This window comes from Phaethon lepturus, unplaced genomic scaffold, assembly GCF_000687285.1.
Source record: "Phaethon lepturus isolate BGI_N335 unplaced genomic scaffold, ASM68728v1 scaffold3465, whole genome shotgun sequence".
In the NCBI taxonomy this organism is placed as follows: domain Eukaryota; kingdom Metazoa; phylum Chordata; class Aves; order Phaethontiformes; family Phaethontidae; genus Phaethon; species Phaethon lepturus.
The window spans coordinates 30,170-46,149 of record NW_010541011.1 but is presented as its reverse complement, the minus strand read 5'-3'; the positions used below and the strand labels follow the sequence as shown (position 1 = coordinate 46,149).

General features: G+C 36.5%; 1 protein-coding gene across 1 annotated transcript; it reads right to left on the bottom strand.

The window, feature by feature from the left end:
* Positions 1-4,692: 4,692 nt before the first annotated feature.
* On the bottom strand, positions 4,693-14,470 carry F13B (coagulation factor XIII, B polypeptide). The gene is made up of 11 exons (XM_010287584.1): positions 14,389-14,470; positions 12,417-12,617; positions 11,742-11,927; positions 11,087-11,263; positions 10,770-10,946; positions 9,119-9,298; positions 8,705-8,797; positions 7,840-8,022; positions 5,887-6,090; positions 5,230-5,412; positions 4,693-4,904 (listed from the first exon to the last, which is right to left on the bottom strand). The coding sequence occupies exons 1-11, from the start codon at positions 14,468-14,470 to the stop codon at positions 4,693-4,695; spliced, it is 1,878 nt and encodes a 625-aa protein (XP_010285886.1).
* Between the last annotated feature and the right edge of the window lie 1,510 nt (positions 14,471-15,980).

Genomic DNA, 15,980 nt, shown 5'->3' with positions numbered 1-15,980 from the left:
CTAATTCGTAGTGAAAACAATAGCTTCTCGGGACAGGGGAAGGGGAACTCCATACACAAACGTCCAGCACTGTGTAGAAGATGGAGCCCGCTGTGTGTGGGGGCAGCCAGAAGCCAGCACTCAACACACCGACCGCTTGGAGTGATTGGCCCATTATCCTGGGAACATGGTGTCAATTTAACTTGGACCAGAAGAGCGGGGCCTTTGATTTGTCGCTGTCAGAACAGTTAAAGCTTACAGTAGAAATTACTATCCTCCTGCTCTACCGAACCTGCTGCTTAGTAAAAGAAAATTTAAATTATATGCCACTGAGTGGTGTGGTACTGCTCTCATATACACTCTACCCAAAAATTCCCCGACAACTATCTTCCCTTTCTGATATCAGACACTTTACTGGAGGCCCATGATACCTGACAGACTGTAAAACGCAGCTATTTCACATCAGGACTTCAGAAAGTAAATCACCACTTATTGAAACATAGGAAATTGCTCTGAATTCTACTCATAACAAATGTTCCAGAGACTGGCTTTTCATCCCTTTCCCTCCATTTTCCCCAGTTCTGCTCTTTAGAGAAGGGTCTTTTTGCAGTTACCAAATATTCTTGCGCTTCACCCAGAGCTCCTCAAAGGCAACAGGTCTGGGCAACAGGCCCGGGTAACAGGCCCACCAGTTTCACTACATGGAATATTTTAAAGCCAATATAAGTTGTTGAAACTTCACTGGGACACAGGTTCACCTTGGTTAAGACATGCCAGTCCAAATTAGCACACGCAGCGCTCAAAACTTTGACTGTTACCAGAAGTGCCCTCATCTGGGAGTTTATATCCCGACAAAAGTCAGTTCCCTCAATTATGAGCCATGGAGGCAAGAACTTAACTGGAAAACAGAAATTTCAATCTATAAATTAATCTGAATGCCTTTTTGGCTGATGTTTGCCAAAAAACACATAAATGCAAGGTTGTGATGCAAGAGGAAAGGCCTCTCTGTTGTGACACAGCAACAGTTTTAAACTAAAAGAGGGTAGATTCAGACTAGATAGAAGGAAGAAAATTTTTTTACAGTGACGGTGGACAGACACTGGAACAGGTTACCTGGAGAAGTTGCGGATGCCCCATCCCAGAGAGTGTTCAAAGTCAGGTTGGAGGGGGCTTTGAGCAACCTGATCTAGTGAAAAATGTTCTTGCCCATGGCAGGGGGGGGGTGGACTAGATGGTCTTTAAAGGTCCCCTCCAACCCACAGATTCTGTGATTCTATGATAACAAATAAAAGGCTGATCTTGAAAAATTTGCACAAGCCAAACTTTGTGCAGAAGTGTTATATCATCTACTTACTCCCAAGCCAGCACTATCACTGTGAAATGACAGAGCCGAGATATATTGCCATTCTGACGTTATTGGAAGGCTCTGCTACACAAGGAAAGGCACCAAGAGAAACAGGAAATAATTATTTTTATCATGCCTCACACACCCAAAAGTAACCCATTCTTTTCTGAATGTTTCTTAAGAAGAGAAGGCTGGGAGGAGACCTTATTTCTGGTTTTGGCTTCCTAATGAAAGAGTACGGAGACGATGGAGCCATACTCTTCTCATAGATGCACGATGATAGGATGAAAGACAACAGACACAAATCTGCAGGAAAAGAATTTACAATTAGATATTAGGGAAAAAAATTCTCTATAAGGGTAAAACAGACATTGGAATAGCTTGCCCAGAGAGGTTAGAAAATATTCTTGGAGATATTAAAAACCTCAGCCAGACAAGGTCCAGAGCAACCTGATCCTTATTCCGCAATTCTATGCCTAACTATGCAGAAAGCCAGCAAAAGTTCAGGACTGTTAAAGGGTCAAATTGAGGTCTTCGGTATGTTGATGGTTATTTTAAAAGTTATTCGAGCACCATGGTTTGGCAAGTCTCTCTGCTTCCAGACACACTTAGGAGGTCAGAAACGCTCTTGGGCTGCACGTCACTGAGTCTCATTTGCACTATATATTCCACATACACTAAGCATAGCATTTTGACAGATGGGCTTTCAGCATCCCACCTGCACTAGGACAACAGTATGCCTGAGCTGTGTGCCCACAAGTAGCTTCTCTGATACCACAGCAGTGTGTGTAGCTGATCTATGTCTTCCCACACCACCTAGCCACATTTGCATGAATATATTCTGGAAAAAGTAAGGTAGTGGAAAGGAGTCATTAACAAAGTTTCCTCACCTTCCAAAACGCAACTTGATCACTTCCTGTGTCTTCATTAACTTCTGTAAGAATTCTGTGTTCAGTTGGTTTTGTAATGTTCATGTTGTCTTTCTTTTTCAACATTTCACACAGATATTTCTGAGCTTTTTCAGATTTTGAAACCCAAGTTGTAGCGCTCTCTCATTTCCTTTCACTTAATTCTGCTGTGCTAATTAACAGAAATAAAATGGCCCCAGATTTCAAATTGCAAGCAACAAGTTTGTTTTCAAATAATTCATGCAAAAGTAATTGAAAATGGGAAAAATGAAAGAAATCCATATTCTCTTTACCAAAGAAAATACCTGGGTGCTGTCCTGAACATGCTGCAAAAAATGAAGAACAAGAGTATTAAATACACTGGTACGGGCTGGTGTTAGGAAGCGACCAGGAAGATGTTGATGTCATCAGGCCTGCAACAGGCACCACCACAATGATATGTGGATGCTCCATCTGTTTCTCCCTGATAGCCAGAGAATGTGCCCTCCCTCCCCATGGTTCTTCCATACCATGGAAACGGGTTTGATCTCTGTGGTATGGTCAAGACTAGATTTGGGGTTTTGGCCTGATATGAACTAAGGTGATCAAGTGCAGAGCTGCTTGACTGGTATCCCTGGAAAGTCTCAATTATATCATATACAGATATATTACCCTTTCTCTTGGTTATTGATTCTCTTTTCACCGTGCTTGTACTTCCCTTTCTCCACCCAAATAAACAATCTGCCTTGAATTACTTTTTCGCTATTCATCCCAGTTTGGTGACATCTATTTGATTTTTCTGATACCTAGGGAAAGCTGACCTTGTGTGGTATTACCGGTATGGTCACGGATGTACTAGTTGCCTTGCAAGATTTTGCTTACAATTCTAGTCCATCATGTAAACACCCTTCATGTTCAAGGAAAAAAGAGTTTTTCTTCTATCTTTGATAGACACAGGAATGATTAAGATGTAATAACTCAGAGACTGAAATTAATTTCTATGTATTTTGGCCTCAGCACAGATAGTTTCTGGATGCATACCAAGACTAGATGGCAGCTATTAAGGTAGCAGTGCTCAATAAACCAAATTTTACTCATTTAAAAAAAACTTATCACCAATCATTAACTGAGTTCTCACACTATTTCTTAACTGAGACTCACCAATCTACATTACAATTGTTGTTCAGAACATGAACTAGAAATAAAAGCTATTAGTTCAGATCTACATGTCACACATCAAAACTTCTTTATATTAAACTGCTAAATCTCATTATTATTTGTCCTCATTTTTAAATACCGCTTTACAAAGCAACAACGTTTTAATCTTTTGAAAATATTTTGGAATGCTATTGTAAATAACATGTAAATGCTATTTTTATCAACCTTTTTTCCCAACTATAGTTGACTGGTTTTGATTAAATAAGCAGAATTTCTCTATTTCTTGAATGCTTTAATTTCTTTGTTGTTTTATTTAGTCATGCAGCACCCTCAAAAGCCTTGGAAAACCATACAGAACAGCATACATGCAATGATATCATAGAAATACAGAGTTTAGAGGTAAAATACAGAAGACACCCTTACAGTGACTTTTTTACTAAAGCATACTAAAATGGATGCGAGGCAAACATTCTCTATATTCCCGAGTTTTCTTCATATCTTCAGTCACACAACATGTTCAAAGGCAGAGCCCCAACAGTACCAATCTTGGTGGCATAGGAAATCATACAAAGTGGACAGATATTTTAATAGTTTAAATGCTCTCAATCAGCAAAATAAAGATGCTTGTTTGATTTTTTTGAAAAAAATAATAATAATTAACTACTGAATAGAATTTGCATATTTTTAGTTTTAAAATGGTTTCATAGATCCATTAAGTACAACCTTTTTTTTTTTTTGAATACTTGCTTTTTTTCCTTGTCCCTCAAGCCTTGTCCTTTAGAGAGGCCTCTTACCTGTGAAAGAAGATATGGGTGCTGTTAAGATGTACAAAGAAAAAATAGGCATCTCCTTTCACTCTGTAAAATTACAGCTTAACATCCATTTGAAGGGCATGAAACTATCAGTTTAGCCATATTCTGTAGTCACAAAAGCACTCGTGCTGTCAAAACCACCAATATCCTCAAAGGGCACTACTTGATCAGCATCTTCTCATTGTGGCGCTTTGCTCAAGTCCTCCAGATTGTGATGTATCCTCCAATTTATCACTGTAAGCCTTACAAAACTCCTTCATCCTAAATTTTCCACACGTATGTCAATATTGCATTCTTCTGCTGCATTCCCCTGCTGCATTCCCAGCCCTCATAGCACAAAGCACTTTCACTTCCCTCCCCCTTCAGCTCAGACCCAACAATGCCACTGAACGCTCATTTTTCAAAGCTGACTGTAGTGATCTTGAAAATATGAGGCCATCTTAATTCAGCTGTTAATACTAGATAAAGAACATGCACGTACCTTTCCTATAGGCTTTCCTGAAGTCCATATTTATTTTCCTCTTTCAACACATCTTGGATACATCAGCTGTCCCCTCTTACACTGCACTTGAAATAAAGTTGTACCAGATTCTGCTCCAAAATGGTTCTGTTTACAGTAAAATCCAACATAATCCCCATGGTAAAAGTAAACTTGATTCTCATAGAATCTTTGCAGCAACACGTTATTTTTTTCCATTTCATTTTTTGACAAAGTACATGGCTCTAAAGAGGAGAGACATAATCAGTGTTAATAAATCGATTATTTTTGAAATCATATTGTTTTGACTAGCCTACACTAAACTTGTAGATTATTTCCCATTCCCTTAATATACTATACGTGAAATCAGTGTAGTCTTGGATACTGCAGGCATTTCATATTTAAGAAAACAAAAAGCCAGACAAGCTTACACTTGCTTCTATTAAAACTTGCATCTCTAGCTGAAAAAACTTGAGATCTTAAATTTCTAGTTGTCAATACTCAATTTATAAATTCTAAGTATCTGAATTATAGAGAGAAATAAGTGCGTATTTATCTTATCACACCTACCTATACAAACTGGTGGCGAAGTCCACTGTCCTTCAGAACAGTAGATTCTCTCAGATCCTTGCAAAAAATGATAGTCAGAGCAACTATACTGAACTGAAGAACCACTGTCATACTGGGTCAGGGGTGGGAGAGTAAAAGCTCCATTTGCAATAGGAGGTGGAGAGTCACATTTTCCTGTAGGATCTGGAATAATGTTAAAAACATTTGAGAAACATTCCGCTTAAGAAACTAACAAATCAGCAGCTTTAAATACCTGTCAGCACTAGATATCTATCAACTCTCAGATAGTGTATTTTCTTACTATTTCATTATGTCTCAGATCAGAATGCAATCTCCTGCTTAATTCTTATTGTTAATAAGAAATCCTTTGTGTGCATTTAATTGTTTACAGCTGTCTTTCTACAGAGCTTTGAGTTCCCTGGGCTTGGAGAACATCTCCTCCCTCATTTCTACAGCCCTTCCCATCAAAGGAAGGTGTATTGGTTTTCCATGCTTGGATTTATTTAACAATATAGCTGTCTTGTGCAAGGATATATGTGTATATCTGCATTACACATAATAGAAGTTTAGGATTTGGCCTGCACTGCCAAAGAAAATTGTTTCTAAATAGGTCTGAGATTGATTAATTAAAAAGGCAATTAAAAAGTATTCTTTTACCTTGCATAATGCATTTTGGATATTTCAGCCTGCCACGGTTACAGTGTGTCCTCCCAGGAGATAGAATGGTAGTCTGGAGAAAACTGTACCCCTGTTTACATTCAAACTCTATGAGATCACCATGTAGGAAAATTAATTCTTGCTGTCTCCATTTCAACTCTATGTTGTTGCTGTTCATATCAGTTACGTTAAGAATGCACGGTTCTAGGAAATAAGAACATGCTTCAATAAAAAGCAACCTTAAGTGATTTCTTAGGTTGCTTTCGTAGGAGTCAAGAAAAAGAAATTCAAATCAATAGTTCTAAAATGTTTTCGAATCTTGCAAGAAAAAGAACTATAGATGCATTAAAAAAAGAATGCAAATGTAAAGAAATAGGCTGAAGTAACAGAAATAATACGCCAACAAAGCCTAAACTGGGAACAGTAAATCACAGAAATCACAATTGTGACAAAATCTGGTTTCTACAAGTATTTGTAAACATAGGGCAGCTGGGTTTACCATTAAAGAACTTTACTGTAACTTGAAAGGACTCTTTAATGAAAATAGTCATCCATCAAAATTAACCTGTCAGATTTTGCTAGCCCTTTGAGAACAGTAGTAGTTAATGCACAATAAATTTAAACCGTTAACCTAAGGAAGTGTTTTGACAGGTCTCTCTCTTTGCTTTTTCTTTTTTTATCTTTGTTTATCACTGTTAAAAGATTTAGATGTCTTCCAAAAACCTTTGGAAGTTTTGCGTTCTTCTTTGGGCTTTTTCAGGTTATTCAAAGTCAATATTGTTTTGGTTGCTTTCTAACAGGTTTCTTAAAATTTAGTGCCAGGATCACATCAGGTAGCCTAGCCTTCCATTAGACAGTTAACCTTATTAACTTTTGAAACCATTGTTCAACCTCAATAAAGCCTGACAGAGGGACAGTTATAAAAAGAAATTTCTCCAAGTTCCACCAGAATCATTGCCTGATAGAGGCCCTTATTAATGCTTTGCTGAGGGAAAGGCAAGGATAAATCAGTTACTATGCATTTTGATGACAGCACCGTAACAACACACTGGCATGGATATTTTCCCCAAAGTACAGTATGTGCTCTTTCTGGTTTGATTAGGTGAGGGCTGAAAAGTAATCCCAGAAAACATGGAAAGGATGATGTGGTTATTTGGATGCTGAAGAGACAAATAACACTCGTAGGAAATGAGTTTTCATTATTTCACAGGGTTTGTTAAATTTGAGTATTCAGAGCCAAGAATGCTGATCTGGACCTTTCAATCCAGACAAGGTACATTTTATTCATTTAGAAATAAGTAATTAAAACTGGTTATTTATTTGCATTTTCACAGTAAATTACAAACTTAAAGTGAGTCAATTTAACAAAGGATAATAGCAAAGTAGAATTATTTCATTACAGGAAGGAAGGAAAGATAAAGAAACAACTCCTGTAGATTGTTTTAAACAGCATACATAAGAGCAACGCAGAAAAATCAGAAGTCCAGAATGAAATGACAGATACAAAGACACATAATTAAAAAAAAAGGCTGAAGGTTTAAAAATGAAAGTCCATTGTATTCCTTGTGAATCATATCTAAAAGCCCACTTTGGCAATGGCTGCAGTCATTCTTTCTAAACACCTACTGAAGGACAGGAATTCATTAAACGGAGAATATAGGAGAAAGAAACTAGAGATACAGGGATAGTTATTTTCTAGCATAGCTCACTCAGGAAAACAGAGGAATATGTTTAATTGAGTATTTGGAAGAAGGTATTTGTCCTCCTGCCAGAGGACACCCAGCAGGATTGGCCTAGGTATATTTGATTTTGGTTCATCCTCATATTTCTGGAATCTTTATTAACTCAAATGAAAGAGAAAAGGTGGTCATGAAAGGATTATCTAGAGGCTCTTCCCAGTTTTACCTTTCTATATTACATATGACAAAGTTTTCTTTTTGTTACAAGACTTACCTAAGCAAGTTGGTGGTTCTGTCCAGTTTCCTTGTTCGCAGTAAACAGTACTAGGTCCATCCAAAAAATGGTAATGCTGACAACCGTATTCTACTGAGGAACCATTTTTGTAACTTGTCAATAATGGACCGAGAACAACACCATTTTTAATCACAGGTGGAGAGGTACAGTTTTGCTGCATTTCTAATACGAGGTCTAGAATAGGTAATTAGATCTTTAAAACAATGTTAACACTGGTGAAAGCATCAGACTAGCAACAGACTGAACAAAAAATTTATACAACTAAAATGGAAACCAATATAATTTCTTTTTCAAATGTCACTTTCGGAAACTCTACGCTTGCCTTACTGAATTGCAGACAGGCGTTCTATTTCCCTCTACACTCTTCATCTATGTCTGTTCTTGATTCTTGCTGGTTTACACTCAATATAGATTAGTTCTTTTTTTGTGATGAGACTGTCTTTATTTGCTGCTTGAAATGTTTAGCCCATGTGCGGTTCAAAATAAACAAAAGAAACTTCACTGGAACTATTAATCAAAGGATCAGCAAAATTCTCCTGAATTTGCATGTTCAGACAACATTAACAGAAAGGGTACAAGATGACTGAAGGTAAATGCTAACGTACAAAATAAAATTACAAATACCGAACAGGCTTATAGACTTAGTTTATAATGACTAGAAACAAGTAACAATGGCCTTTCATTCATTCAGACTGCTACATTGACATCTGTAGCACATGCAAGCGTTTTCAACAGTAAGGAACTGTAAAACAGCAAAAGAGCAGTAAGAGTAGTCACAAAATGCCTATAATAGCATTGGAGAGTATTGAAGGCCCTTTTAAATAGAAAAGCAATGTTCACCTACTCATATCTTCATTGTGATATGTTTTGCTCGCCCTTACTGCTGCATCTGCCCCGAGTGATGGTGGTGCCTCAGATTCCCATTTATCCATAGCTCCTATAACCAGAGCAGAAACTTAGAACCAGTTTTCTCAGAAATAATTCATTTTCACATACAAAACAGACAGACACTGATGCATTGTAAAATGTAATAAAATCAAGTATTCCAGGGGACAACTACACAACACAGATGTCAGTTGAATTCACCTAGCTCATTCCTTTCTCTTTAAATCTGTGAACTATGAATTGCCTGCAAATTATGCAGTGCTTCACCTCTCAAGCATTTTAACAGAGGACAGTTTTGTAGATATGGAAACTGAGGCTCTCTAGAAAATTAAAGCATTTCTGTTCAGTTGTCTGTCTTCACAAAAGTACTAACCAACACAAATAGGGGGTGATGTCCATTTTCCTTTTTCACACTGGATTTCTCGAGATCCTCTCATTTCAAAGGTATTTTGACATTGTATACGAACTTTGTCTCCATTATGGTATGTTCTTCTAACTGTGATGATATGGGCATTAGGAGGAAGCGGTGGTGAAGGACATTTATTTTTTACATCTGAAAATACAAAATACATATTGTTTTCTCACTAATCAAAACCATGTACACAACTGATTTTACTATGCAGCATGCAAGCCTATCACTCAAAAGACATTTTTGGTTGATCCAGAGTAATTGCTTACTCCCATTTTCTTAACAAAATTGTAGACCAGAACAGAAAAGCGATTTTACATTCAACAAATATAAAATAGAGGTATTATGCTATTGCACTGCTATAAACAAATTTGTAATTTCTCCACATACATTTAAAATGTTCTTTAAAGGATTTCAGGAAATAGAGATTTTCCATACCATCCATTGATATAATATTTAAAGCAGCTTATGTATTAATTCTAATGCTACAGAAGCAGCAGTAATCACAGCACGTTACCTATCGTCAAATTAAGTTTGCAATTACTGTATCCTCAAAACTAGATTTAGGTCTTTTTTTCATTCTCCTGAGCATCCTACCTTCTCTGCACTTACTCAAGAAAAAATCCTGCTGTGTTATCAGAATAAATACAGGGCTGGGGTCCTAACACATGCCATTTAATTGAGAGATTCTAGTTCATTTTAAATGCTACTATGTCTTCTAGGAAAGGAAGATGAATTTAATCTTTGTACTCAATCATATAATCTTTTACAAGATTAGCTATAAAGGAATTGCAAGACACTTTTACTGCAAACTGTGCTTAACGCATCTATATTTTTAAAATGTTAAATACAGAAGTAATCCTCATAAAGGGGACAATATCCAGATAAGACAATGACACGCAACTATCAAAGTATGTTAACAATACTATAAATGCTCAGCTAGCCTAAAAGTTGATTTGTACTGTTTTCTGCTGTATACTAAATCTCATCTGGTTCACTAGACCTTTCAATCTTTGGAAAGTTTCTTTTCTGAGAATCTTGGTTATCCCCCAATGATTGGGGAAGTGATAGTAATTGCTAAAGGTGTGTTTCTGTCCTCAGGATTACCTTTCTAGTTAATTCTGTTGAAAACATGTATGGTTCGGTGAGGCTGTAAAACTCTGAAAAGTACCACAATCCCCAAGCTCAGGAGGAACTTGTTACAAATTTTATTTTTAATGCCTCTCAAGAGGCCTGTCCCCACCTTGCAAGGCAGGATTAAATATGCTTGATTAAACCTTCATGTAATCTGAACATGGTTTAACTTGAGCTTCAGGGGCTGAACAACTTCCCTATGATTGTTGACTCCTGCTTCTCCACAATACAACGTACAGAGAAACAACAGCAAGAGACAGTACTTGCTCTATTGTTAGAGTCCACTGAAAACTTATTCCAATTATCCTTGCCTCCCTCCCTGCTACCTTGGCTCCATGCCCTTCAGCTAACACTTGATTTTTATTTAGGCTGTGAACTGGTATAACAAGCATATTTTTATTTTGTGTTCATAAAGCATTTCATGAAAGGTGCTAGTCTTTCACTAAGAATTTGACATAGTAAAACTATAAAAATAAGGTACCTTCACACACTGGAGGATCTGGGTGCCATCCGAAATAATAACATTGAATTAGGTCAAATTCACTGACAGAATAATTTTCCTCACAGAAAAAGTGAACTACATCTCCCTCTTCATAGATTTTCTTCACTGGATAGAAACCTCCATGTGCTATTGCACTCAAAGAGGAGCAAGTTATTTCTAGGAAGAAAACAAACAGCAGTAAAAACCAGTTGAGGAATGCTCCCTCTCCCCTTATGAACAAGCCTTTTTGCAAATTTTTGTTCATTTGTAGAATAAATCACATTTCAAACAGAATTATTTTCCAGGCCATTACATACTAGTGCAGTTTGGAGTAAGGGACCACCCACGTGTTAGACACACTGCTGCTTCTGTAGTGTTTCCTCCTGCAGTATGATATCCCTCATCACATTTGTATAGCAGTGTTTCATTCAGTCGAAGCTCTTGTTGGGCTGTGAAGTAGCTGCCATGATGTAAATTGGGTACGTGACATGACTCTTAAATAAATAAAGCATATGCGTATTATTACTTGCTCTTTTAGATTAATAACATTTCAAGTTATTAATCTAAAATTTTCATTAGGTAGACCTTAAAATTGGTGATATACAAGGCAAAATCTTGGCAAATAATGAATAATTAAAAATGCAGTAGCTTACACAAGTTTTCCACTTGTCATTTGGGAAGAAAGTTTGGATGGCAATGGGTTTATTTGAAACAATTTCATCTATACTTTTATATTTTCTTATACATCATCTACACTTGTACATTTTCATCTATATTTTACCTAAACAAATTCACAAAACTAGCGGCATGTGAAATCTGACAACTTCTTCCCATGAGGTACAGCTGAGAACCTACTTTAGGAGTACTCAAATGATAACTTGACATCAGCAGTTTGGCCCTACAAGGTACAGCAAGGACAGTAGAATTACATACATAAGACAGATGATAAAGGAGAAAAAAGCAGAACCCTACCAAATTTTTTAGTACAGCTTGGCTGGGAAGACCATCCTTCTGGCTGACATTGTACTGTATCTTCAGTACCGCCGCTTGGAGCGTGGTAGCCTGGGTTACATTTGTACTGCAGTTTCTCATGTACTTTGAAGTACATTTCTGTACCATAAAAAGTGCCATTTTCCAAAAGAGGCTTGTTACATTTTTCTAAATGAAAGGAGGCAGCTTGGTTAGAAAGAATTAATGGAATATTTCTGGTCTCTGATAAGCAGAAGGAGGGGGTTTTTAGCTATCTTGATCTAATTTCTTTTTCTTGAGTTGAAGAAACTCTACCAAAATCGTCAAACAATACATCAAACCAATGGTAATAACATGGAACACAACAACCAAGGGATCTAGAGGATTCGTATCTAAGGGGAAATTATCTATTAGTTTTCCCAAAACAAGGAAACTGGGCAATTTTCTTGGTGTTCCTATAAAAACATATATGGTAAAAGTCTTTAAAATATGTATTATTGTAAAAATATTCCATAGATAAATATATGTAGTTTGGATACAAAAAGGATTAATTTCACCTTGTTGTCTTACACATTTTCACCCTCCTGCTCTGCAGCTTCTGTTCCTGTATGTTCCAGGAAATCCAGCTAGAAAAGTTGCCTGCTAGAAGCAATGATGAGATTAATAACGCTAACTCACTGTAGCATTGTGGCACTGGAGACCATCCTTTTGCTGTACAAGTTATTCTTCCATCTTGAGTCCCAGTTTCAGTTGTATAACCCACCATACAAGAATAGGAAAGTTTTTTTTCCTTACGCATAGGGAAATAGTAACTTCTGAAATTATAATAGTACTGGGCAATCTTTCCATTTTCTATATGGGGCAAATCACAAGGTTTATCTGCAAAAAGATAAATATATTTCTCACTAAAAGTCTCAGCCCAGATATGAACTTTTTTGCATTAGTTTGTTTAATATCCGTCGGATTGATTCAGGCCTTCAAACAAGGTGAATGAAATTCTGAATACTTACAAGCAGGAAGGATCTTGTAAGGCTCAGTGAAATTAAGATATATTACAATTATATCAGCTTTTGTTCTTTAGGTTCACAGGAATAGCAACTGTAGAATAAAACTTCCTAATGTGAACTGGGCAAAAGTGATGCAGGACACATTTATCTGACTCTTTATTTAGCCTAGAAGATGTAAGCATGAGCACCGTTTGCTGCATAAACATACTAATGCCTGCTCTAAAATCCAGTGGCAATAATGTCAAGATGAGCTATACCATAGCTCCTCAACTCAGCAGATGTTATCAGAACAATATGACAAACTGACAGGAGGCAATATATATTTAAACTTGTTGAAGAAAGGAAATTTAAGAACAGAGCCAATGTAAAAGAAAGATGAGATGGAGGTTAAGGAAAGAACAAGAACTACTACAATTAAAAAAACCCAAACCCACACAAACCAGTAGTAGGAGGAAACATTTAAAAGGAATTGTGCCAAATATGACATTAAGTTAGTAAAAAAAAAAAAAAAACCCAAACAAAAACCAACCGAAAAGCAATACTTGGATTTCTTACAAAAATCATCCTTTGGGTCTCAAAAATCCTCTCCACGGAATTACAAGGCAACCTAACTTGAAGAATCAAGTTTTAAAAACTGAATCACCACCTACGAATCTCATTATAACTGGACAGAATTTTCTCACAAGTTGTCACTGCTGCATTCACCCTATGCATAGCAGAACCAAAATAACAAACTACTGCTCCTTCACTCAGTAACACCACTAGTATTTACTGCATTTACTAGAGTTTTCTGGAAATGTAGTATTTTTTACCAAATAGAAAGTGCCAAGATAATTTTTTTAATAATTCCCTTCCTCACACAGCCACTGTATCACATCTAAATAAGTAAAAAACAAACAAACCTGAAGGTCATCACGACTTAAGTAATTAAAAGACAAAAAGGATTGCTACCTACATACCTTTTGTTTGACCTTCCAAAGGGTATCAGTGTAATTTCAACAGCTTTTCATAAGGACAAAACTCTAGTGAAGACAGAGGCAGTTGCAACAAATATGCTGGAGTTAAATATACATTAGCAGATACAAAATTAAATGCAAAAAGAGGGACGCGTTTTCAATTAATGGAGGTGTACCCTCATATACAGTCCACAGCTTTGTGAACTTGCAGTTCAAGGGGTATGTAAACTACATAAACCCAGGAATTTCAAGCAAAGGTGAAAATAGGGATAGGAAATGCAGAACCACTCCAGACTAGCTTATGCAGGTCCCGTTTGACTTCCACTCTTTTGCTTCGTGGTAAAACCAAAACACTTCAATAACCAAGACACTTCAATATATAAAATGTTTTAATAGTACAAAATTCAATTTGTGTAAGTGCCTCAAAATCACTCAAATACACTTCAAAAGAAACTTTTTCTGAATAAAAGTCAATATTACAGCTTTGAAGCTTAGATAAAAACCCGTAGCCCTGAGCTACAGCGACAAGTGAATCATGATCATCAGCCATCTCACAACAAAATTATATATAAAAAAAGCAGTGTTTACTCTTGGTAAAGATACAAAAAAATATTTCACTCAAGTTACCTAGACTGCATGTTCTAGATTCTATGTACATTTATTAACAATAGAATTCAGTGTATTTACCTTCTGCAAAGAGTTTGCCTGAATACATCATAACTAGGAAGAAAAAACAGCTCTTAAATCTCATCTTCATTACTGTCTCCATCAACAGTTTCTACCACCTGTGAAAACTCCCTCAGTATTACTTTTGTAAATAATTAACTGGATTTTCAAAGGTATTCACAAATGCCTTAGTGTCAATGGTATTTTGTAACAAGTTATTTCACTGAAAACGCTACTTTCATTTATTTTAGTTCTCTAAATACCCTGGACTTGCAAAATTCTACTTCCTTTTGGCATACTTTACATCAGTAAAGAGGATAGAATTTATCGTTTTACAGTGAAACCAGGCAAGAAGCTTGTGGAACAATTTAAACTAATTTAACACTGTTCCCCCTCAGAACCTCCTGAGTTCCAAGTTTAAAGGGCAGGCTGTTATCAGTTATTTACCTTGGCTAAAATAAGAGGAAATACAAAATCCCCCCCTCCTCGAGCCTACCCCCATATAACCACTCAGTTCCATTCTATATATTATTCATTCTGGAGATTCTTACATTAAGAACATAACCACTACTATTAGCTGTCTGTTGGGGTTTTGTTGTATACAGCTAGCCCCGCTTGAGTCTTTTTTTAAACAAACAAAAATTAAAAAAAATAGAACCTCATTTACAATGCATTATCACCTAACTGACTAATAGCTACCAGTTGATTTATCATCACATTCCACCCTTCGGAGGCATAATCTTTGAATCTGTGAGTGCAAGGGTATAACTTTACAGTTTTCATTTTCTTGGCTGTGCTCTAAGAAAATGCAATTCCAAGGCACAAGAGAACAGTATTTCAGAGAAAGATGCTGTGATGAACACTATCTATTCAGTCAGATGAGATGCATGCTTGTGTGTACTGCTCACTTGATAGGAAGAAAGCACTCACAAATTGTCTCCCTTAAAATATCAGGTCAGAATTTCTAAATTCACCCTTACAACATCCCATTGTTCCATCATAATGGAATTACAACATTACAGCATCCAAATTACATCCAGATCCAATTTGGATACAAATCCAATTACATCCAAAAAAAATTACAACATCCCGTTGTTCCATCCACTGTAGTGTTTAAAAAAAAAAAAAAAAATTATAATTTTTTTTCCTACAGAGACACACGTTATCCATCAAAACCTTATTAGACAGTAAACTCAGGCTCCCTCAAAACAGTAGTCACCTTTGAAACCGACAGACTATGCTTCCCTTCCTACCTATACCCTTCCAGATCAGACAAGCCAACACAACTGACCCACACAAACAACTGTTTTTAACAGAATTTGACAATATTTAATCAGAACACCATACTATTTGCAAGATTCATGGTTGTGTAATAACAATACATTACCGCACTAGTGAAATTTCCAGGGCTTAATGATTTTATTGTACAATTGCTTTTGGTAGTAGTACAAAATAGGATTTCAAAAGCTGTATACAATGCAAAAAAGTTACAGAAATGTTAATTGCAATTTGAAAAGAACATTCTCAAGGGTAGCTTGACACTTATTCGCCTTCTTTCAAAATCATTGAGCTGTCTACTACATACATGCTGTACAAATACATTTTCATATACA